At 42.0% G+C, this 25,038-nt stretch overlaps 2 protein-coding genes across 8 annotated transcripts; one reads left to right on the top strand and one right to left on the bottom strand.

The window, feature by feature from the left end:
- The first annotated feature begins 1,785 nt into the window (after positions 1 to 1,785).
- On the top strand, positions 1,786 to 9,944 carry dcxr (dicarbonyl/L-xylulose reductase). 6 transcript variants are annotated; one of them, XM_036573368.1, is made up of 9 exons: positions 2,046 to 2,259; positions 2,568 to 2,634; positions 3,499 to 3,596; positions 4,761 to 4,915; positions 6,246 to 6,288; positions 6,371 to 6,470; positions 7,344 to 7,408; positions 7,944 to 8,061; positions 9,159 to 9,944. In XM_036573368.1, the coding sequence occupies exons 2-9, from the start codon at positions 2,583 to 2,585 to the stop codon at positions 9,260 to 9,262; spliced, it is 735 nt and encodes a 244-aa protein (XP_036429261.1). In that variant the 5' UTR covers positions 2,046 to 2,259; positions 2,568 to 2,582; the 3' UTR covers positions 9,263 to 9,944. The 6 variants fall into 6 exon arrangements, 5 of the variants coding, with proteins under 5 accessions (XP_036429260.1, XP_036429261.1, XP_036429264.1 ...); XM_036573371.1 differs by having other exon boundaries at positions 2,414 to 2,634; XM_036573370.1 differs by having other exon boundaries at positions 2,382 to 2,634.
- A 1,778-nt stretch (positions 9,945 to 11,722) lies between these two features.
- On the bottom strand, positions 11,723 to 24,576 carry rac3b (Rac family small GTPase 3b). Of its 2 annotated transcripts, none has more exons than XM_036573366.1 (6): positions 24,368 to 24,576; positions 21,229 to 21,300; positions 19,488 to 19,605; positions 17,227 to 17,289; positions 15,611 to 15,773; positions 11,723 to 12,688 (listed from the first exon to the last, which is right to left on the bottom strand). In XM_036573366.1, exons 1-6 carry the CDS (start codon positions 24,400 to 24,402, stop codon positions 12,627 to 12,629), a joined length of 513 nt encoding a protein of 170 aa, XP_036429259.1. In that variant the 5' UTR covers positions 24,403 to 24,576; the 3' UTR covers positions 11,723 to 12,626. The 2 variants fall into 2 exon arrangements, with proteins under 2 accessions (XP_036429259.1, XP_036429257.1); XM_036573364.1 differs by having other exon boundaries at positions 11,723 to 12,687; positions 15,614 to 15,773.
- Positions 24,577 to 25,038: the final 462 nt, after the last annotated feature.

Raw genomic sequence — 25,038 nt, 5'->3', positions numbered from 1 at the left:
AATGTTCCAACATCTAGAGCCTTTCCAGAAGAGTAGAGGCTGTTACTGCAGCACAGACTCACTATTAACACCTTCATTTCAGAAGAAACACTACAGATGTTTAGACATACAGTGTATATATTGGAGTTGGGCGACTTTGGCTGTTATTATTAGACTGTATTCAGAAAATGCGTTAATTCCAGTCCTGTTTCCTTACGTGGGCAGAAGTCTGGCCTGCTCTTATCTAAGCAGTGCCCTTCTCCCTGGTTCCAAAGGTTCATAGTTGAATAGTGAGGTACACACTGAGAAAAGAGTTCGCCGAGTTCAGGAGTTGGAGTTCCTGGAGAGGAAACAGTGGTTAAACACTGAGCTGGAACGGCACACGATCCTCCAATCCACCGTCCTTCAGGATTCATACACAGGATATGGCCTTATAATTTCAGTCTTTAAGGCCAAATTTCAGTGGAGGATGAAGTAGAAAATGTATGTACTTGAGTGGAAGTAGAAATATCCTTGGTATAATATTACTTCAGTAAAAATAAAAGTGTTTTATTTATATTTCTACTTGAGTAAAACTGTCTTTTGATGTACTTGCATATCATAAGTATTAGTACTGTGAGTTGTTACAAATGGTTCTTTATATTTATGGACAATGAACAGTTGACTCAGTTTTCTGTGCAGCCACCAAGCGGCCTCCTAAAGAGGAACGGTTCATCAAAATGATATCTACAATAACTCAAGGTACCTACAGTTTCTGAGATATAATAATCCCCAGAAAATGCCACTGCTGGTCGCCCCTCAGACCACCCAGATTACTGTCCTGCATACAAGCTCTCACTAGTTTTTAATCTCCTCAATCAGATTTTAAATCCACAGCGCCTTTTATTTTGGAAAATAAACTAAGACAATATTACGAACAACTGAGAGACAAAAAATAATAACTAGGCCTGATATAAAATGATTCTATAGAAAGTTGTTTCTGACTCTGAGCTTGACTAAAATTATTTACTGAACTAGTTTACAAAGTATAACTAGAGAAAGGAAGGAAGGAAAAATAAAATGGGACTGTAAATGGAAAATGAGCGATGGTAAGTGGAGTTTTGTATAATACTCTGCTTAAGCACCAGTTTTGCCATCAACAAGCCAACACTGGTCCACTATCCTCTTGCTATCAGGCATGTTCTGTTTTGAATGCTGGTATGCTGGTCAACCAGCATGACTATGCTGGGGTGACCAGCTAAACCAGCACCAGACCGTAGAACGGCTTAAACCAGCATGAAATACATGCTGGTCTGTGTGTTTTTTTCAGCAGAGTGAATATCTGTTTACATCTCAAGCACAGAAATTTTGAAATATGGGTGGAATTCCCCTTTAAGCCACTCTGCTTTTCGGGCGACATTCAGACTCTTCATATTCAGCACTTTGGCCTCATTTACTGCCTAAACTGTCTCACTACTCCCAGTAAACCAGCTGTTTCTCAGTGCAGGTAACTGAAGGGAGATGGTCCTCGGTGCGGAACCAGAAGTCCAGGGGGTTCGGCTGGATCTGATCCAACTCCTCCCACGTCGTGTTTTAATTGGTCTGAACTCGAGTGGAGCTGATCAAATGGACAGCGAGGGTAGAAACAAGGTAGTGAGCTAATAAAGTGGCTCATCAGGGTTTATAACATTTAATATGATTTTTTTAGGCATATTGAGTCATTTTTATTAGACTTATGGAAATTCGCGGACTTAGTTGATAAAAACAGTTATGTGGGTTATTTTGACCGGTCATATGTCCATTCTAGTGTTTAAAAACCCTCATCGTTTTTAACTAGAACCCGTCTATCATAAGTATGCTTGATTTGTAGGCCTACAGAACGGACTTTATACCGGAATGTGAAAAAAGCTTTTCGAGTTGTGACAAATAAGTGTGAACGTCGTAAACCATGAGCGGTTATAAAGGCTGTGTTGTGGCGTTCAAGACACCAGGAACACCTTTTGGTTTCCCACAGAGAAACACGCGGCAGGGCAGACCAATGAAAGAAGTCGTAGGAGGACAAAGTAAGCGACACATACTCGTTTAAAGACTAATAGAAATGTGAAAAGAAGACGTGGGCGGAGTTGGATCAGGTCCGGCTCCGCCCCTTTGGACTTCTGGTTCTGAAGCGAGTGATATTTGGACTGAGGTCGCCGCTCTGCTTCGGTCAGCATTTCTGTTCTTATTAACTGTTTTTCACGGAGCTCCTAATTCACTGACCCTGAACTTTACCCAGTCTGCTCACACGCACGCGCTGAGAAGGTAGGGCAGCTGCTTTAAGGTGGACTTTTCTGAATTAACAGTAATTAAAGCAGAATTAAAGCGATTCTCTTTCGTTTGGGGCTCTTCCAGCTGTGTAAACATGGCGACTGTGTGTTTTTCAGCGATATTACTAAGCTGGCTTTCTCTTCGCCAGCGTGTTCGGATTTCCCCGGTCCACCTTAAATGGCGCTGCATTACATTCTGGCGCCTGAGGCGCTGCAATATTACTGCTGCGCCGTTTAAGGTGGAACGGGGAAATTTGAAGGAAAAGCTGACTTCAGCTCCACAGCTTCCTGTTGTGTTTTCAGGGCGCAGAGCTCACTATGGAGATCACGTTCACCGGCAAACGGGCCTTAGTGACCGGAGCTGGGAAAGGTACTGTCACTTTTAATGCACTTCAGATCAGGGCCGCGAGCCTCCTCTGATCTGAGGGGGATCAAACTAGGTAAACACGGCTGAAAGGTGCGAGTGTTCAAAGGGCAGTATCCTATTTTTCTAGCATTTAATTCTCCCCTTAAACACCCAGGGAGCCTAAATCTGTGTTGTATTTCTAATTATGAAGTTCCTGCAGGCAAACAGTAAACATGTACTAAGTTCACCCTCTAAATAAGGTTCTAGTGACCAATAAATGGCCCATATATTTCACCATGTTTCTCTCCTCTTGGTGTAAACAGGGCAGTCCTAATCTTGGGTCATGCTTCCATAAGCATTCCCCTGACCAATCACAAGCCTGCATCTCTTGCCCCACCCACACAACAGTTTCAGAGTGAGAGAAGCTTAGTGAGCTAAAGTTAACCCAGCACACCTAAAATCTAGCGCGCTGGCCCACCTGCCCGTAGCTGCATGTCACCCGTTCATTCTTTTATCCAACACCAGCATTGTTCGTTCATCTGTTACGTATGTAAATGAGATCTGTTCTGATTGGCTGCCCTCATTCAGTCCAGGCTGAAACACTCCTTATGACTTCAGTGTGAGTGGGTGGGGCTAAACTGCTGTAGGCTGGTGTAAATGCATCACATCACAAAAGCAAGTAAGGTGTACTCTGTTGGATTGTGGATGACAGAAGGCCGTGAAGGATACTCTGATCTGGGGAGCGTCCTTGGAAATATTCCGAATGGGTGCAGCGGTCAAAAAATGCAGCCCACCTGGACCGCAGCCCAGCTTTTGGAACACAGCTTATGAACATTTTTGTGCTTTTCCTCCTCCAGCACACCTAATCGCGTTTCTCTGCTCCTGCAGGGATCGGCAGGGCCACCGCACTCGCTCTCGCGCGTTGCGGTGCTGACGTCACTGCTGTCACACGCACCAAGGCGGATTTGGAGAGTCTTGTGCAGGAGGTAAGTTCAGAAGAAGTCTCTAAATGTCCTGTTCATCCGCTAGAGGGCGCCAGAGAGAGAGTCCTGAGTGAATGAGGGTGAATGAGCTAAACGGCTAAAAATGTTGACATGTTTCCTTCACGCTGGAACGTCTCGATTTTTGAGATGTATTACATACAAAAATAGAGGAAAACTTACCAGTACCTTTAGGTTTACTACAGCACACAGGGTTTAGGTATTAGAGCGTACTGAGTACTGACTGGCTAGCATTACTGCTACTGAGTGCTGGTAGGTTAGCTTTACTGCTGCTGAGCGCCGATTGGTTAGCATTACTGCTACTGAGTGCTGATTGGTTAGCATTACTGCTACTGAGTGCTGATTGGTTAGCATTACTGCTACTGAGTGCTGATTGGTTAGCTTTACTGCTGCTGAGTGCTGAATGGTTAGCGTTACTGCTGCTGAGTGCTGGTAGGTTAGCTTTACTGCTGCTGAGCGCCGATTGGTTAGCGTTACTGCTACTGAGTGCTGATTGGTTAGCATTACTGCTACTGAGTGCTGATTGGTTAGCATTACTGCTACTGAGTGCTGATTGGTTAGCATTACTGCTACTGAGTGCTGATAGGTTAGCTTTACTGCTACTGAGTGCTGATAGGTTAGCTTTACTGCTGCTGAGTGCTGAATGGTTAGCATTACTGCTACTGAGTGCTGATAGGTTAGCTTTACTGCTGCTGAGTGCTGATAGGTTAGCTTTACTGCTGCTGAGCGCCGATTGGTTAGCATTACTGCTACTGAGTGCTGATAGGTTAGCTTTACTGCTACTGAGCGCTGATTGGTTAGCATTACTGCTACTGAGTGCTGATTGGTTAGCATTACTGCTGCTGAGCGCTGATTGGTTAGCATTACTGCTACTGAGCGCTGATAGGTTAGCTTTACTGCTACTGAGCGCTGATTGGTTAGCATTACTGCTACTGAGTGCTGATTGGTTAGCATTACTGCTGCTGAGCGCTGATTGGTTAGCATTACTGCTACTGAGCGCTGATTGGTTAGCAATACTGCTACTGAGTGCTGATAGGTTAGCTTTACTGCTACTGAGCGCTGAAAAGCCCTTGTCTAGTATAGTATAAGATGCAGAAAGTAAAGATTAGCTTCATTTACAGATCTTATCTCTTAACTCTTGTCTCTCAGTGTCCTTCCATCAAGCCGGTGTGTGTTGACCTGTCGGACTGGGACGACACGGCGAATGCGCTGAAGGACGTGGGGCCGATCGATCTGCTGGTAAACAATGCAGCCTATGGTAACCTGCAGCCCTTTCTGGAGGTCACGCAGGACCGGTTTGACAGGTAAGACTGTTTTACATCACATACTGCAGTACGTGTGTACAGCCCTTGGGGAATACTCAGCCAGTGTAAAACGTGTGATGACATTACAGGCCAAATGTTTGCAACCAACACAAACTTAAAAAATGGATTTTTGACCGTTACGTTTATGAACATAAAAAAAGGGATTATTTCTGAAATATAGTTATACAACAGTTAGTTCTAACTGTGCTGTTATTTCACCATAACATCACGGGTTTTTCACAAACACTGTATCACTCCGCTGAGACGCTGTTGCTAAGCAACGACTTTGACAGCTGTAGGAGACGCTCAACCATTTGAACGTTTTTACTTCTTACTTTGCCACAAATAGAAAATGGACACTTTTAAGATCACATTTGACCGACAGCCGATTTGGTCAGACTCTGAAGATGAGACAATACTAAATTCCCAACACCATTCGCCAAACTAAATGGGCTGTAAGATGCTTTACAGACTGGCTGGAACAAAACAACATGAATACTGATCTGGAAAAAACTGACAAAACTGAGCTGAACTTGATATTGCGGCAGTTTTATGGCTCAGTCTGATTTGGTCAGACTATGAAGATCAGACTACACGTTTGGCGAATGGTGTTGGGTTCATTTCTGGCTGATTCCAGGTTGTTCAGCTGTTCTTCTGTCTCAGCTGCCGACTGAAAAGCTGCTCAGTGGTGATGACAGTTTGGGAATTTAGTGTAAGGAGCTGGAGAACGAACTGCCGGCTGTGCAGCGAGTGGGCGGAGCTCGTTACCATGGCGTAGCAACGAGCTGCTCGTTAAGGAACTATAATTTGGTGAAGGAACTGCGAACATTAAAACATATTAAACGCCGCGTTCACGGCCCAGTTTATTAATTTATTACTTTATTTATTTAACTGTTGTATTAAAGCAGTAGAACACTCGAGGAGTGTGTTATCGCCAATAACATCACGGCTGTGATGATCTACGGCGACCAAATCACAGCCGTGATGTTATTTCATGATAACACACTCCTCTCGGGTTCTACTGCCTAAACATATAACACAGCAATAATATGGCAATAGTACGTGCAGAAAATGACTGTTCAAAGAGTTTAGTTGTGCAGTTTATTGCAGCTGTACCACAAGGTCTGTCTCACAAAACAGGATTTCTGTCTTAGCCAACTCTACGCTTAGACTGTGGTGGAAAAAATGAACCTCTTTTTCTTTTAAAGGTACAGGAAGCTCGACAGTGTGGATGTAACAGATTAACAGAGAAATAAGGCTGAAAATGATAAATTATATTCTGACTCGTTGACGATGCGACTGTTCAGTGAAACGCCGTCTGTAATTGCAGGTCCTTCAATGTGAACGTGAAAGCTGCACTGCACGTCGCACAAGTAAGGAAAATCCTATATAAGCTTTTCTCAGAACGTACGTGACGTGATCTGAATGAAACAGCGTTTCTTGTCTTTAAAATAGATTGTGGCCAGAGGAATGAAGGCCAGGGGAACCGGCGGCTCCATTGTGAACGTGTCCAGCCAGGCTGCGCAGCGCGCCTTAAAAGACCATGCAGTTTACTGTGAGTAGAGCTCAGTGATGGAGCCTCAGAGTTCTGTGTTCTTGTCCTTTGTCCTTCCTCCTTTGGTGTTTATTATGTGAGGTTTCAGAGCTGGTGTGGTTTATCAATGGCTTTACGAATTTCAAAAATTGGTGTCCAAATGAACATCTGACCATCAGAGAGTCCAAATGATGGGCTCTCTGATGGTCAGACGCCTTGCTTGGCCTTGCAGACCTACAAACAGTTCTGAAGGTCTGTTACTGAATCATCAAATCTGTCTGTCTGTCAGTCTATCTATCTATGTAACTGTCTATCTGTCTGTCCATCTATCCATCTGTCTGTGTAACTGTCTATCTGTCAGTCTATCTATCTATCTGTGTAACTCTATCTATCTATCTATCCTGTCTGTCTGTCTATCTGTCTGTCTATGTAACTGTCTGTCTATTTATGTAAGTGTATCTATATCTATTTATCTATTTATCTATCTATCTATCTATCTATCTATCTGTGTGTCTGTCTGTCTTTCTGTCGTATATCTACAGCTGTCTGTCTGACATCTTTTTGTCTGTTTGTTGCTCTGTCTGCCTGTCTATCTTTTTGTTTGTCTGTCTATCTGTTTATCTGTCTGTATGTCTGTCTATATATCTCACTGTTTATTTGCTTGGAAAACATAAAACAAAAATGTAACATTGTGTGGCAACATTTTATATTTTGTTTTATTTTTCACCAATATGTTAGCAAATATATAGAAATTGTGCACTGAAATTTGTAAAAATTTAAATTGTGTCTCTGTAGAGGATGTGGAACTTATGTTCACTTAGAAAATCCACAGAACGTGTCATCTGACCGAGGCTGTTCAGACAGTGACTCTGTGCTCTGATCATCTTTCTGAAGGCGCCACCAAAGGAGCTCTTGACATGCTGACGAGGGTGATGGCTCTGGAGCTGGGGCCGTACCAGGTGAATCACCGAGAACTCAGTAATGGACCAGAACCAGGGTGTAGATTTGGTCTAAGACGACACCAGCTGTGTATCAGGTTCTGTATGGCAGCAACTAATGTTAATGCTGACACTGGCTTGTTGGTGAACTAGGTCACTATATTTCATTGCAATCTGTCGACTCCAGAGTTTCTTCTGAAATGAAGGTGTTAATAGTGAGTCTGTGCTGCAGTAACAGCCTCTACTCTTCTGGGAAGGCTTCTAGATGTTGAACATTGCTGTGAGGATTTGATTGAGCATTACTGAGGTCAGGTACTGATGTTGGACGGTCAGTTCTGGATCACTCCAACTCATCCCAAAGGTATTGGATGGAGCTCCATCACTCCAGAGAACACAGTTCCACTGCTCCACAGCCCGGTGCTGGGGGGCTTTATACCCTATATCTAGCCCACGCTTGACATTGGGCTAAAAAAGTGAAATGAATGTGTTTTTCTGTTAAGGGTTTATTTCTCCAGTTTGGGTAAACTGGCTTATTTTTGTGATTGATTATGTGCAGATTCGAGTGAACTCCGTGAACCCCACTGTGGTGATGACGGACATGGGTAAAATAGCATGGAGTGACCCGGAGAAGGCCAAGACCATGAGATCACGTATCCCGCTGGGCAAATTTGCTGGTATGCCTTTAAGGAATGTGTATGGATTGGGGCAGGGTTTGAGTAAAAGGTTGTTATTACCAATTGGGGTAATATAATTTTTCATTTGGATAAGCCATAGAATGAACCACAATCATATATTTCATACATTTTTATATTTTAATAGTCTGTACATGCAAAAAGTATAAGAACTAATAGAGCATATACCACCAATTAGTGTTGATTATGTGTTTTCTGACATTGTATGACTTAAACATGGACTAAACTACAGACCGAATTTATGTTTTGACAGTTTGGTCCAAAGTGCAGGAATTAGATTTTCCCCCAAACTATTGTTTTAATATTGGCTTCATGCCAAATTTCATGTACAGTACTGTGCAAAAGTCAGAGACCATCATTCATTGATTGAGAACTCCACGGAAGCTTCACCAGCTAATCTACTCTCAGCTGTTTGAGTGCTCAGCGAGTCTCTCTTCACCTTTATTCCAGCTTCCACTCACTTTCAGCTCCTCAAAGAATCTGCAGACACACCTCCAAAGTTCAGTCTTAGACGCTGGTTGATCATTTTCTGAAGGAATCAAACACATTCAGTGGTGTTGAGGTCTGGACTCTGGGGTGGTCAGTCCATCGTTCAGCTTCTTTGTTTGATGTGTCCGTCTCCTTTTCTCAGTGAGGTTCTTCTTGATCAGCTACACATCCTTTCAGACCCACAGCGCTGAGTCGTCTTCTCACAGTGGAAGGATGGACAGAAACACCTGTGGATGTTTTCAGATCTGAAGCAGCTTGATTTTCTCCTCTCTCTCAGAGATGAAAGCTTTAAGTGCTGTTTATCTGATGGGGGCAGTTTTGGGGGTCTACCAGGTCCTCCAGGTGGTTGTTAGGAGACACATTTTCTGTGGAGCTTTTGATCAGTTTTTTGAAACTGCTATTTTATCTCTTATTTTTGTTTGATTTTGTCCTTCGTTATGCAAGTGGATTATCTTATATCTAATCCCCTCACAAATATCTCCCAAAAATGGACTTAGGCACAGTACTGTTTGTTGGTTAGAATGGAAATGCAATATAATTAATTTTTAGAGAACTTTCTGATGAAAGTTGTGTCTGGCTGTTTCTTGCAGAGGTGGAAGATGTGGTCAACTCCATCTTGTTCCTTCTCAGTGACAAGAGTGCCATGACCAACGGAGTGACCCTGCCAATCGATGGAGGCTTCCTGGCCAGCTAGATCCTCAGCTGAGCTCATCTTCACTGCAGTTAGATGACAGTTCAGAGAATCCTGAAGGAAAATGTTAGGTGCAAAGTTCTTGTATGGTGTAACGAATTACAGACATTAGCTCAATAATATATAATGTGAACTAACAAGGAATCAACCCTCCTGGCTGTACAGAAGAACACATATTTCACACAATGAAACACTGAGAAAACATCTTAAACATCTGTCCGTTTTGGTAAAGGCTCATCAGTCACTATTCTGACAAGGTTTTTCCGCCCAGCTGTGACAGATGATTTTGGGTTACTGAGTTGTAGTACCACTGATAACCAGTAGAGGGTGAATGCTAAAAGCTAATCAAAGTGGTCTTTCTAGTTTGGTTTCCAGTAAAGTTTAATGAACATTTTCCTACTCAAATAGTTTTCCCTCTTTACTGTTCTCTCTGCCACCACTGAGGATAATAAAAACTTAAAAGCTTTAATATTTCAAAAAAATATAGCTGATATGTAAGCAATATGTAAAAAAAAAGAAAGATGTTAAATGTTTGTCCAGGCTACCCAAATCACAGTGCTGGACAGTGAAACAGCAAATGTTTTTAGAAAGATGAAGGATGTTCAAAGCATTAGGAACTCTTAAGTTGGCTGTAAAGATGTTTGACAACCAGAAATAAAGTCAAGAAATCAAGCAACAAGTCTGACACAGCAGTGTTTGATAGGTCATTGAGTGAACAACGACTTTCTTCAGAAAAATGGAAAAGTCACTAAATTAACCACTAATAGTGGGTGATATACTGGTTCATACAGAATACCAGTTGAAATTCTTCCTCAGGTGGAGTTTTGTCACAACCCTTACACCGCTATGCCACAAATGAGCGCAGGTAATGCGACATAAAGCCATGTTAACGTTACCCCGTCTAGCTGAATGTCTGAGTCAGGGACGTTTTAGTCACGTTTCAAATGAAAATGAAAACACAGCCGACCCTTGATCACCTTCCGCTGTCTAGTACGTGCATACTGTCTAGTAAAATCCATATTTTTTAAATGTAACAATGATATAAAAAGTAAACATGAATCTGTTTTATACAAATTTCTAAGTTAAACCTCATAAAAATATTGTTCAATATTAAAAATGCTTGAAAATTGGTTTAGTGATGAGCTGTTTTACAGATGCAGAGCGACTGAAACAGGATAAAAAGAGAAAAATCAGAATCATAAAGGAAAAGTGTTATTTAATCTCAGCTCAACTGTGTAAATGTACATACTGACTTTTGGAGCTGTGCCTCATATTTTAAGCATCTTTTTAGGCCCTGAAACCTCTGTGACATGGTTTCCCCTCCAAATGGAGAACGACCCACGTACATTTTTGCTCATCACAGGGTGAGACAGCAGCCAAACGGCATTCATTTTTCATAGAGGTAAATGGCTTCGACCCGGAGTCCCTAATTTGGACACCAAGTCCAGACAAATTGCGAGGTCTATGTCAGACGCTACTGAAAATACCGATGACGTCAGAGGACGGTTAAGATGTGAACAGATTTATTAATGCATTCCTCATTTAAGACATTGTGTTTTTAAATATTCCATATTGATTCACTGAAATGTCTTTTGGCAGCTGTGAACATCATTTCTCCCCTCCAGCTTTAGAGTTAGTGACAGTGTAGGACATGGAAGGCTGTAGCACCGATGCAGGACACTGCTAGTGACCATGCACACCACTCACTCACATCCACACAGCATGCAGACAAGAGGAGGCTGTTCCAAAGTGGAGGAGGAGAACCCCCCCGTACATGAGCCTGAGCCTAAAGACGCTTTCAGGGTACCAAGGCTTCTCAGCCTCACATGCAAATCACATTTACATCTCATCGGCTTTTCTCAATCCACAGACCTTCTGGAGAACAAAAAGGAACTAATCTTCTAATCGACTGTTAACCAAACGAAGCGTTTTCCGTTTAAATGTATAAAACCAGTGTTTTAATTCACAAAAGCATTAAATAATAATCCTGTATGACTCACACAGACCACTGAACTGTCTTACAGTTACTTCCCTAAACTCTTAAAGGGGAACTCCACTGATTTTTCAAAATTTCTGCATAAATTACATGGGTAAAATGTAAACAGAGAAACTTAAGAGTCAGAACTGTTCACAGTGGTGGTGATAGGAACCAGACGTCCACCTCTAAAAGCTCCCTCACAGAAAGTTACTACATGAAATGGTTATGAATTCACTGCCTGATGACTGAGACACTGTTTTATGATAGTTTTGAGAAGAGTTTGGGCCTAAAATCCATTCATGGTGGAGGGATACATAATATGCAGGGTGCTGTGAGGCAAAATAGTCCCCAAAAAATATTTCCACTATTTTACCATCAATAACATCCTATATAAAACTCAGAAGACTCGTGTAGGTTCACTGGTGGTTCTGGATAGTAAATAAAATGTCTATATTTGTGTTGTAGTCATGGCGACCCCTGGTTCCTATCACCACCACTGTAAAGACATCTGAACCATTTCACACCAAACCACTCTGAATCTCTCTGATTACACCTCACACACAGTTACAGAGTTACAGAGGAATTTGGGGGAAATCAGAGGAAACCGCCTTTAAAAATAAAGGTCCCTGAAGGGTTCTTGTCTTGGAAGGAGCTTAAACTGGAGTAGATCCTGCACATTATGTCAGCTTTAAGAAGGTTCTTCACAAAAAAGAACCCACTGATGCTGACTGAAAGCTCTTCCAGGAGCATAAAGTGGTTCTCCAATGACATCATTTCAAAGAACGTTATAGCACCTTTATTTATAAGCGTGTATGTACATTGAATATGCTTTCATAAGTTTAAGTGCCATATAAACAGTTTTAAACCCTCCGTTCACACCTGTGAGCCGTATCGGTAACACTGTGCAGGGCAATGTGAGCTTTCTACAACTGTGTGTAGGTGAGTGTGTGTGCTTCCCTTACCGCCCTCCTTCAGGAGCTACACTGAAACATCCCCTCGTCAACACACACCTGTATTTACCACTAAAACACCTCATAGAAAACAGTGTGAAAGGGGTGTTGTGCCACCGTGTGAAAGGGAAAACAAAAAAAGGCACCTAGTCAGCCATCTACCATGATGCTTCTGACCGTCATCCTATGGGTCAAGCCATGCCAACAACTTACATACACACACACACCTATTACTCTCCTTGTGGAAAAGCCTCAGGGGACGGAGGCACCTGTCTCGGAACCTGTTCGTAGTGGTTGGTGTAGGCCGCTTCACAGTTACTGTAGTGTTGAGTAGTGAAGGCAGGAAGCTGCCAGTGGTCTGTCCAGCTTTCAGAACAGTGTGCACCTCCGGCCATGTTTCTTGACCGGCGGAGGGCAGAGGACGGCACGGATTGCCTCGTCAAACACGGTCTTCAGGCCGCGCTGGGTCAGAGCCGAGCACTCCAGGTACTTCACAGCACCTACATGGAGAGAAAACAGAGGCAAGAGGTGAGCACAGATGTTTACGTCATACTGAGGAGGAGCTAATTCATAGACACGCCCCCTTCCACTGAATACACAGAGTCTCTTATGTATTTATCATTAAATTTCTCAGCATTCCTCCATAACTCAGCGTGTGAGATGTAATCAGAGAGATTCAGAGTGGTTTGGTGTGAAATGGTTCAGGTGTCTTTACAGTGGTGGTGATAGGAACCAGGGGTCGCCATGACTACAACACAAATATAGACATTTTATTTACTATCCAGAACCACCAGTGAACCTACACGAGTCTTCTGAGTTTATATGGAATGTTGATGATGGAAAATAGTGGAAAATCTGAAATAATAAGTTTTCTTTGGGGACTATTTTGCCTCACAGCGCCCTGCATGTATCCCTCCACCATGAATGGAGTTTAAAATGACACTTTAGGCCAAATCAGGGTCTCAGACAGTATCAGGCAGTGAATTCATAACCATTTCATGTAGTAACAAGTTCACCACTTATATTTAAGGCTTTGTGCGCTGTTCAACTTCCTTGATCACAAATCCAGAGGATGATCTGAACACACCACAATCTCAAACCATTTTGTGTTGACAGCGCAAAAAATGGTCCCTGTCTGACTGTAAAATCAGCGATAATCTGGCTCCATAAACCTGCTCTTCTCAAAAGTGGCGCAGGAAACTGACGGTAGAGCAAAAGTGGTTTCCAAGAGCTGCTATCTAAACGGTGAACAAAGAAGAGCTGGTTTTCCATGTTTTTAGGAAAAATGAGTGAAAATCTGCAAATCATCTGTCTGTAGCGTACACTCTTAAAAAAGATGGTTCTATATAGAACCATGAACACTCAAAGAGCCCATGATTAAACGCTTCTCTGCATGGTGAAATGGTTCTTCAGGTTGATGGAGAATGTGTTGTATATGGTTCTATTTAGAACCTTTTTGAGAAAGGTTCTATATATCACCGAAAAAGGTTCTTCTATTGTAACAAGTTTGACACTGTAACAATAGCAGAACCTTTTTGGTGCTATATAGAACCGTAAACAACACATTCTCCATCAATTTAAAGAAAACATTTGCGATGTAAAGAATCCTCTAATCATGCAAAGGGTTCTTTAAGTGTCCGTGGTTCTATATAGAACCATTTTCTTTACTAAAGAATTTTTGAAGAACCATCTTTTTAAGTGTGTAGTAGCTGAAGTGTTTACTAAATACTAGATTACTGAGGCTGGAACAACAAAAATATAAACAAAATGAAAAAATACAATAAAGGGACTAAAATATAAGCCAAAAAGTAAAATTGGCTGAATTTTTGACTGTTCTAGGCCTGGGAACCCCCACACTCAAATACGTAAAAGCTCATCTCTCAAGCCAGTGGAATGGTTGTTAAAAAGGGTTACTGGTTCCACTGGTGCAAATTTAGGGAGTGGCGGTGATTTTCTGTGAGTAATACTGCTTGTTTCTTTTTTTTAATGTTGACATATAAACCATAAAATATCATAAGATTATGGTAACTCTGCATATTTTGTTTACGTAGCTGAAATCTGCAACTTTTATGTGGTGCTACTATTGTATGTATGTAAGAGCCTCACCCTGTTGGCTCCGCCTACTTGTCATGTCAAACTTGCACCCCTAAATTGTTCCCAGCTCCGGCTTGAGCACCAGAACTTTGTCAGTGAAAAACAAGTAACAGAGCACCAGCAGGCAGAGTGCAGCCTACAGAACAATAGTACAGTCCAGTATAATGGAGCACAGGAAATACATAATTAGAGGAAATTATTCATTTAGCTGGAACAGCAGTCGGGGAAGTGAGAGTGCAGGAGCTCCCAGAGATGATTATCTGGGCAGTGGTCTTGTTTAAGTCAGGCTTTTATTGTTCCTGGCGAGCTCTAAAGCGGCGCTCAGTCTCAGGACGGCGGCCTGGAGAAACGCACGCGCCACAAAGGAGCCCTCTGTTCCAGCGGACGGGCGGCTCTCCCCGCAATGGCCATTCAGTTTGCCAAACATCTTTCTCGGGCTCCTCCTTGCTCCCCCTCGCGCTTCAGACAATGGGCCTCTGTGCTCCGCTGAACAAGCTCAAGCACATGACAACACAGACCATAAAGCCACTGGCTCTGAGAGTCCGGCACTTTACTCTGAGCCTCCAGCCTGTAGAAAAGGCCGCTGAAGCCCTTCTATATTCCAAACACAACAGGGTCACTTCAGGTCATGCATGGCTGATTTTCTGCACCTGGGTCTGTTTAGGCCGTTTATATGAAGCCGTCAGAGTCAGAACTGTTCACAGTGGTGGTGATAGGAACCAGACGTCCACCTCTAAAAGCTCCCTCACAGAAAGTTCCTACATGAAATGGTTATGAATTCACTGCCTGATGACTGAGACACTGTTTTATGATGGTTTAGAGAACTTAAACTCCATTCATGGTGGAGGGATACATGCAGGGCGCTGTGAGGCAAAATAGTCCCCAAAGAAAACTTATTATTTCAGATTTTCCACTATTTTCCATCATAAACATTCCATATAAACTCAGAAGACTCGTGTAGGTTCACTGGTGGTTCTGGATAGTAAATAAAATGTCTATATTTGTGTTGTAGTCATGGCGACCCCTGGTTCCTATCACCACCACTGTAAAGACATCTGAACCATTTCACACCAAACCACTCTGAATCTCTCTGTTTACACCTCACACACGGAGTTATGGAGAAATGTGCTCAGGGTAACTGTAGTCAATTATATAATTTGTGAACTATTCTCGATGTTCAAATTGCACAGAAGTCGTTCGGTTCGGGGCTGTAATGTGATCTGTAAAGCCCCAGAACGTGTTTGGATTCACTACAGTCATTATCTGAGCTTATCCTCTGGTGTTGGTTAACTCTATGGTTTGTCGCCATGCAGAACTCTCCGCTGCCCTCACCGATCTCCCGGGCCATGGCCAGGCCCTGAGGGTAAGTGATGGGCGAGAGCTTTTTGTCACGCAGCCTCTCTATGGTGTCCTTATCGTCACGCAAGTCCAACTTGGTGCCCACCAGGATGATGGGTGTGTTGGGGCAGTGATGTCTCACCTCTGGATACCACTGTACAATTCACAGAATGAAGAATTAGCATGAAAGGGGACTAGCATTCGCTATCCAGTTATTAATGGACATAAAGAAGGCAAAGACAAATGCTAACATACACCGATCAGGCATAACATTCTGATAACATTATCAGCTCCACTTACTATATAGGTGCACTTTGTAGTTCTACAGTTACAGACTGTAGTCCATCTGTTTCTCTGATACTTTGTTAGCCCCCTTTTACCCTGTTCTTCAGTGGTCAGGACCCCCATGGACCCTCACAGAGCAGGTACTATTTGGGTGGTGGGGCATTCTCAGCACTGCAGTAACACTGACGTAGTGGTGGTGTGTTAGTGTGTGTTGTGCTGGTCTGAGTGGATCAGACACAGCAGTGCTGCTGGAGTTTTTAAACACTGTGTCCACTCACTGTCCACTCTATTAGACACACCTACCTTGTCAGTCCACCTTGTAGATGTAAAGTCAGAGACGATAGCTCATCTGCTGCTGCACAGTTTGTGTTGGTCATCCTCTAGTCCTTCATCAGTGGTCACAGGACGCTACCCACAGGACGCTGTTGGCTGGATATTTTTGGTTGATGGACTATTCTCAGTCCAGCAGCGACACTGAGGTGTTTAAAAACTCCAGCAGCACTGCTGTGTCTGATCCACTCGCACCAGCGCAACACACACTAACACACCACCACCACGTCAGTGTTACTGCAGTACTGAGAATGATCCACCACCCAAATAGTACCTGCTCTGTGAGGGTCCATGGAGGTCCTGACCACTCAAGAACAGGGTAAAAGGGGGCTAACAAAGTATCAGAGAAACAGATGGACTACAGTCTGTAACTGTAGAACTACAAAGTGCACCTATATAGTAAGTGGAGCTGAAAAAATGGACAATGAGTGTAGAAACAAGGAGGTGGTCAGAATGTTATGCCTGATCGGTGTATGGCTAACAATGAATCAGCATTTGGGTGTGATATAGGAGAACTCAAGACAAACAGCCTATGTGAAGTTACCATACTTATGACACCTCCTTCACCTTCGTGGACCCCAAGACCCTAATTATGACTGTGTTTTAAATATATTTAACAAATATATTTGGTAAATACATCTGGAATATACATTTCTCCATATGGGGCTGTAGAACCACCAGTGGGCCGCCCAGAAAACGCTGAGCAGAAAGGCAGTGGGCCGTCAGCTTTTGCCCTGTTATCCTCTTGCTATCTGGGTAATAACATGGGACAGCTAACCAAAGTGATCTAGCCAGTTCTTTTGGTAGCCACTGTGCTAAGATTCAGTAGTTAGCCACGTTAGCCGCTTTTACAGCTACAGAAGTGATCACAGCTGTACTGAACAAGCGTTTGATGGAACTGATGAAGCTCCTGATCCAATGTACTGAAAAGTGAATTTTAGGAGAATTTGGTTTGGCCAAGAAACAAATGAACAGAAACTGTTAAAACAAACCTTCGCACGGACGTTCTCGAAGGACGCTGGGCTCACTAAGGAGAAGCATATCAAGAACACATCCTGTAAAGAAATGCACAGCGCTATTAACATCACAGCCTTCGCTTATTTTACTCTGAGCACATTAGAGTGGGGCGTAAGATCAGTTTTAGCCAATGATTAACTGTCTTATAAATAACTGTCTTTTCTTGTTAATGAACAGTACAAGCCTAAACCGACTGATTAGCCATCTCACTTCCCAGCTAGGTTTGATTTAAGCAGTAGAACACAGAGGGAGTGTGTTACCATGAAATAACATCACGGCTGTGATTTGGTCGCCGTAGATCATCACAGCCGTGATGTTATTGGCGATAACACACTCCTCGAGTGTTCTATTGCTTTAATACAGCAGTTAAATAAATACAGTAATAAATTAATAAACTGGGCCGTGAACGCGGCGTTTAATATGTTTTAATGCTCGCAGCTCCTTCACCAAATTATAGTTCCTTAACGAGCAGCTTGTTGCTACGTCAGAGTAATGAGCTCCGCCCACTCGCTGCACAGCCGGCAGTTCGTTCTCCAACTCCTTACACTAAATTCCCAAACTGTCGTCACCACTGAGCAGCTTTTCAGTCGGCAGCTGTGACAGAAGAACAGCTAAACAACCTGGAATCAGCCAGAAATGAACCCAACACCATTCGCCAAACGTGTAGTCTGATCTTCAGAGTCTGACCAAATCGGCCGTCGGTCAAATGTGATCTTAAAAGTACCCATCATGCCTTGAGCGTCTCCTACAGCTGTCAAAGTCGTTGCTTAGCAACAGTGGACTGCTACAGTGTTTGTGAAAAACCTGTGATGTTATGGTGAAATAACAGCACAGTTAGAACGCCTCTCAATCAGCTTACGTGGCCAGAACTAACTGTTGTATAATAGTAGCTAATACTGGTTGCACTGACAAAGTGATACACTGGGCTGTTGTGAGTGTGACCGAATCGTGTGTGGAGTCACACAAGAGCGAACATATAAGCACTCAGTCTGCTAGCATACATGCTAAATATGTTAGAATTAGCTACATAGCTAACAAATACACCAACATCACTCAGCACTGCCCGCTGATCATCTTACACTGTTAATAAAAACGGTTCTTCAAGGGTTCTTTAGTAAAGGCAATGGTTCTAGAACAATGAACCATTTGCATGCTTAAAGGGTTCTTTGCATGGTGAAATGGTTTGATGGAGCATGAGTTGTATATGGTTCTAAATAGAACCTTTTTTTTTTATAAATGGTTCTATGGAGCACCAAAAAGGCTTCTGCTATTGTCATGATGTCAAGCTTGCACACTTTTGGTTCTTCAAGGGTTCTTTAGTAAAAAAAATGGTTCTATGCAGAACCATGAACACTCAAAGAACCCTTGTGTTCTCTGCATCATGAAAGGATTGATGAAGAACGTGATTCTTAGGATTGATGAAGAACGTGCTGTATATGGTTCTATATAGAACCTATTTGAAAAGGGTTTTTTATAGCACTAAAATTGTATTGTTACAAGCTTGACGTCATAACAATAGAATAACCCTTTTTGGTGCTATATAGAACCCTTATATATGTAGAACAAAAATGTTACACATAGAACCATCTACAGCGCAGTAGTTTTCACCGATCTAAAGAACCATTTCACCATGCAAAGAACCCTTTAATCGTGTTCTATATAGAACCATTTTCTTTACTTAGGAACAGTCTTTTTAAGAGTGTGTAACAGTAGAAGAACCCTTTTTGGTGCTTACATAGAACCATTTTCAAATGTTTTTTTGGAAAAATGAGTCAAAATCTGCACATCATCAGTCTGTAGCCTACACTTATAAAAATGAGTTCAAGGGTTCTTTAGAAAAGAAAATGGTTCTGTATAGACCCATGAACACTCAAAGAACCCTTCTGACATTCTAACGAGAAGATCCTTTTTGGTGCTATGTAGAACCCTTTTCAAAAATGTTCTATATAGAACCATCTACAACACATTCTCCATCAGTCTGAAGAACCGTTTCACCATGCAGAGAAACATTTAAGCATGCAAAGCTGAACTGTTTAGTTTTCATAACCCGCAAAATGTCTTAATGAATTAAATTATTACTTTCTTTTATTTACATTTATTTGCCTCACAATTCACATTTTGCTTGTTAGAGAAATTTAACGGCCGAGGAAAATAACTGCGGTATTAAATAATTACGATCATAATTGCGTTTATGTAATAATCCTGACAGGCCTACATAGGAGATCCGCCTGCTCACCGTCTGTGGGTAAGAGAGAGGACGAAGGCGGTCGTAGTCTTCCTGTCCTGCTGTGTCCCACAGGCCGAGATTGACCGGCTTCCCATCCACCATCACGTTGGCGGAATAGTTATCGAATCTGGACAAAACAGACGCCCCCATCAGGTCGTGTTTTAAAGCTGCGGTATGTGGAGAATGTATGTGGTATTTGGTATCATTATAATGTGCTCATTTGCTAATTTTCCCGACACATTCCAAAACCTGACCTCTATTCCAAACCGGTGACCATAAACGAACGGCCTTTTATTTCTGTGGTGAGCGTGAAAATTAAAATTCTGACACCACATTCCAAAAATTCAACCTGGCTCTGGAACTGGGCGACGATCAGAATCAGCTCATAGCTCAGCAGCTCCATAGAGCCGTAGAGTCTCCCTGGTTCCTGCATGGTGATGCTAATCAGTGCTCCTTTGTGGTGACTTGACACCAGATTCCTCTGTGTTAAAGGGCCCATATCTCGCATTTTGCTTGTGTTTTGTTTTCCCAGAAAGGTCCTTTTATGACATTTGTGTGGTTTTATGTGCCAAAACAAGTCAAAATTCATCATTTTTCATGACCATTTTCCAAGCTCTTTTTATCCCTTTCTGTGCTGGATTACCACAAAGATACAGACACAGATACAGAGACAGAGACTTTGATCCAGAGGGCCAAACAGGCGTTTTTTTGTTACTGTGCCTTTAAGACAATAGAGCTTTACAAATGAGCTCTATTCTTATTGGCTGCCCCGAATTGTGCCTCTTTTAGAAAGCAGCCCTCTCACACTGAAGTCTCTCTTTAAAACATCAGCGCGAATGGGCGGGGCTAAAGTGCTGTTTAGGTTTCAGTTTATTATGTAATACTTTCCTCATTTTAGTAGTTCTCTTCATTAAAACCTTACAGTTGTGTTGAAGCATGTTATTCCTACGCTGAAGGTGATGTTTAGATACACTTTACATTTTTTTGTGATTCTCAGATCCTCCAGTTCCGGCTTTATTGCTGTCATGTACTGCAGTTCAACAGAATTTATTATGTGTTTCCCGGTAGTATCTGTTTTTAGGTTTCACGGTAGATTGTGAGTTCAAATCCCAGTGATGTCACATATAAAAAAGACGCTCGTTATCAGCACATATAACCGATAAAACTGTTCAGATGTTGTCAATATCGGCCGATGTTATCGGCCCCCGCCGTATCGGTCGGGCCCTACTGTACTGCAAACCTTAAAAAGCGAACTTCAGACACCACTTCTTTTCACCACACAGGGGTGGCTGATATGGCGAAAATATAATACATGGTATGTACCATGATATTTGATTTTTTTAACAATACTGAGTTTAAACAGACAAAACAGAGCCAGCAATGTTGCATTAAAAAGTTACTATAAAAACTATGAATACAGCGACTTCTATTCAGTGTTTCACCCACTCTGCTGCACTAAATCCCATTAAACAGGCCTAATTAAGCTTTCTTTGTAATTAAACATGCAGTTGGTCAGGGTTCTTTAAGTATTGGTCCACAATAAGCTCAGAAAAGCATATTGTGATGTAATTTACCACATAATATATATAAATATTGTGCATATTGCCGACCCATGACTACATTTGGCATAAGGGGTGGGGAGGCTGCATAAATGTGTGGAAAGCAGGCCGAGAGAGCATCAGTTTGAATAGGGGTCAGACAAAAACAAGACTAAATAGGCTAATGGAGTTTAAAGCCTGAGGGTACTCACACTGTGGGTATGTACTCGCCCGGGAAGGCATTGGTGGTGTAGCTGATTAGTAGACAGGTCTTACCCACAGCCCTAAGAGAGAGAGAGAGGAGAGAGAGAGAGAGAAACGGCAAAGTAATTCACTCGTTAACCCTCTTACAGGCAGTTTCCCACACAAACAAGTCTAATCTTGGACTAAATTGTAAAGTCAATGGTGATTTTCCATTGACAGTCCTTTCTAGTCCAGGCACAGGCCTAATCTGGGTCTGCGAAGCTGCTGATCAGTGCACTATAATGATGTAAAAGTATACATTTGCAGTGTTTCCCACAGGTCTAAGGGGGGGGCATTGGAGCGGGGGGTGTGGGGGGGGGCGGTTAGATGTACATTCAACTTTATCATTGCTTAGTACAAGTACGAGACAACGAAATGCAGTTCAGCATCAACCAGAAGCGCAAATAGTACCACTGCGCAAAAAGGAACACAATGCAAGTGTAATATTATCTGTATATACAAGTTATAACTACACAAAATACATAAACTAGTTAAATAACAGTTAGAGAACAGTCTATTTTATAACAATATTTACCATAGGTACTATTTTCCTTTACATATATATATATATATATATATATATATATATATATGTATATACACCGATCAGGCATAACGTTCTGACCACCTCCTTGTCTCTACGCTCATTGTCCATTTTATCAGCTCCACTTACTATATAGGTGCACTTTGTAGTTCTACAGTTACAGACTGTAGTCCATCTGTTTCTCTGATACTTTGTTAGCCCCCTTTTACCCTGTTCTTGAGTGGTCAGGACCCCCATGGACCCTCACAGAGCAGGTACTATTTGGGTGGTGGACAGTGAGTGTGTTTAAAAACTCCAGCAGCACTGCTGTGTCTGATCCACTCGTACCAGCACAACACACACTAACACACCACCACCACGTCAGTGTTACTGCAGTGCTGAGAATGATCCCACCACCCAAATAGTACCTGCTCTGTGAGGGTCCATGGGGGTCCTGACCACTGAAGAACAGGGTAAAAGGGGGCTAACAAAGTATCAGAGAACTACAAAGTAGAACTAGAAGTAACTGTAGAACTACAAAGTGCACCTATATAGTAAGTGGAGCTGATAAAATGGACAATGAGCGTAGAAACAAGGAGGTGGTCAGAATGTTATGCCTGATCGGTGTAGTAACGCATGGCACTCCTTGTTTTTGCTGTATTGACAATCAAGACACTGCCGTATTGTATTGAATTGAATGGTGAATTTGATGAATCGTTACACCCCCAGCAGAAACCACACCATTTGTGCTTTATAGATTAATGTGAAAGGTCTTCCATAGAGCAAACATAGCTCATTGAAAACACATAAAGAGGGTGGGGGGGTGTAACTGTGTTTGAGTGTGAACGTTAGTGACAGACTCTGTCCCAGATTCACTCTGCCCGAGGCCACACTCCCTCTGTCAGGAGAGCACGCAGGGACAGTCCAGAGAAATACTCACATTCGCTCTGCTCTCATTCGTTCTGACCGCAGTGAAGGGAGTGGCCCTTCAGTCTTAGGGACGGACGATACCTCCCGTTTTCTTACAGAGTGATATTAGGGCGACAGATACTTTCTAAAATCACTTTTCACACCAGTTTTGAGTTTCAGAGACGTTTTCATTTGATTGGGTTGGTTTCACAGTGCAGCGGCTAAAGCACACCCAGTTATACATGTAGGTAGGGCTGGGCAATATGATGATATTTTATCGTTATCGTGATAAATTATGTAAATTATGGATATCATCAGTACTTAAAAAACACTGACTGACCGCTGTTTCATTACAAAGTCAGCACAATTATTATTATTACAAATTACTGTTGTTATTATTATTGTGTGTAGTGAAACTGCCTTGAAGTATCGTTATATAATACTTTCTGACATATCGCCCACCCCTACACCTGGATGCTTTCCCATATGGAAAGAAAATGTATGAACGTGTATTTTTAAATATTTGAAATATGTTTCAAACACATTGCAGGCCATTGAAAATACATTTTAGTGTTTGGAATGTATTTCAGAATTTGTTTCCATAAACCAAATATATTTAAAATACACGTATTATAAAATGTATGGGGAAATATTACACAGACAAATATAAATGTATGTAAATGTGTTTATTAAATCCATTTGAAAATGTGTGAAAGTATCCAGAATCCTGTCTGATGCTCTTCACTGTCTGAAATGAATTTGTGTTCCAGTCTCTTCATTTTAAATCTGATCTAATGATCCTTTAACAGGACAGAAGCGAGTGTTGTGGGTATTGATACTCTGTGAAAATGCAGTTATGATCTGATATCTTGTTTATGTGAAATACATTGTGTGTGAGAGTCTGACTGCAGACGTACATGGTTAATGTAAAGTACAGTGTGGATCACAGTCAGTACGTTTAGGTACATCTGGAACCTTCATTACACAACTCAACACAGATAATAACACAAACTGATAAATGCATTTTAAATATATTTAACAAATATATTTTTGGCCATTTTCATACACTGCACAAATATATCTGATAAATACATTTGGAATATATTTTTTCTTCCATATGGGTTGATTGGTCGGGATAAACACTTATTATCGATATTTTTTATGTAAATATCGATACTCTGAAGTATCAGTAGTATTGATACTTCAGTATCGAGTTGCCCAGTCCTTCCTCTGCTTAACGTTAGGCTTGTTTTTAGAATTTCCCGTTCCACCTTAAACGGTTCAGGCGCTAGAATGTAACTGCTGCACCATTTAAGGTGGAACGGGAAATTCGAACATAGTTCAGTCACTAAAAACATATGAATGAACTAATTATGCCTTTAATAAGAGGGAAAATGACTCCAGCTACAGAGAATCTCAGGATGTAGCTCATCTAATAACGTTATAGTCATTTTCACGCAAAATATGCTTCATAAGTCTGACTGGAGAACAGAATTTGGCTTAGGCAGTGACAAAAATGACAGAATACTGTGTGCACAGACGCGTTTTTGCATTGTAGAACCGTGTCTGAGGTTCGGTCCACCTCCCTCCCTCTCTCTCTCTCCCTCTCCCTCTCTCTCTCTCTCTCTCTCTCTCTCTCCCTCTCTCTCTCCATTCACAAAATCATAGTCACTCACCCGTCGCCGACCACCACGCATTTAATAGCCTGCATCTGTGAAGTGGCGGTGCAGCTTCTTCGAGGCGACAGCAGATCTTAGTGTTTCTGGATCTGTATTTATTCCAGGTTGTGATGCAGAGCAGAAAAGCCCACATTCACTGTCCCAGCCCTCCCCGGCGGATTCGGAGCATCGGCGAAAACCTCCGGAAAGTGCCGAGCACCTTTAAAGGGCCAGTACCGTCACTGTATGATGAACTCACACATTTGCTATGTACACTCTACAAGGCTTTATAAGGCTCTATAAGGGTTCTTCAGTAAAGGGAATGGTTCTGTGTAGAACCACGAGTTCTATATAGAACGATTTCATGCTTCAAGTGTTCTTTAGTAAAGACAATGGTTCTATTTAGAACCATGAACACTCATATAACCATTTGCATGCTTTACATGGTGAAATGGTTCTTCAGATCGATGGAGAACATGTTGTATATGGTTCTTAATAGCACCAAAAAGGGTTCTGCTATTGTTACCATGTCAAGTTTGTATACAATAGAAAACTATTTTTGGTGGTATATAGAACCCTTTTCAAAATAGTTCTAAACGCTCTTAAAAATGATGGTTCTTCAAGGGTTCTTTCATAAAGACAAAGATTCTATATAGAACCATTAACACTGAAAGAACCATTTGCATGCT

Source organism: Colossoma macropomum, unplaced genomic scaffold (genome assembly GCF_904425465.1).
Source record: "Colossoma macropomum unplaced genomic scaffold, Colossoma_macropomum, whole genome shotgun sequence".
In the NCBI taxonomy this organism is placed as follows: domain Eukaryota; kingdom Metazoa; phylum Chordata; class Actinopteri; order Characiformes; family Serrasalmidae; genus Colossoma; species Colossoma macropomum.
The sequence above is the reverse complement of the archived record's forward strand: the minus strand, read 5'-3'. Positions and strand labels throughout refer to the sequence as shown.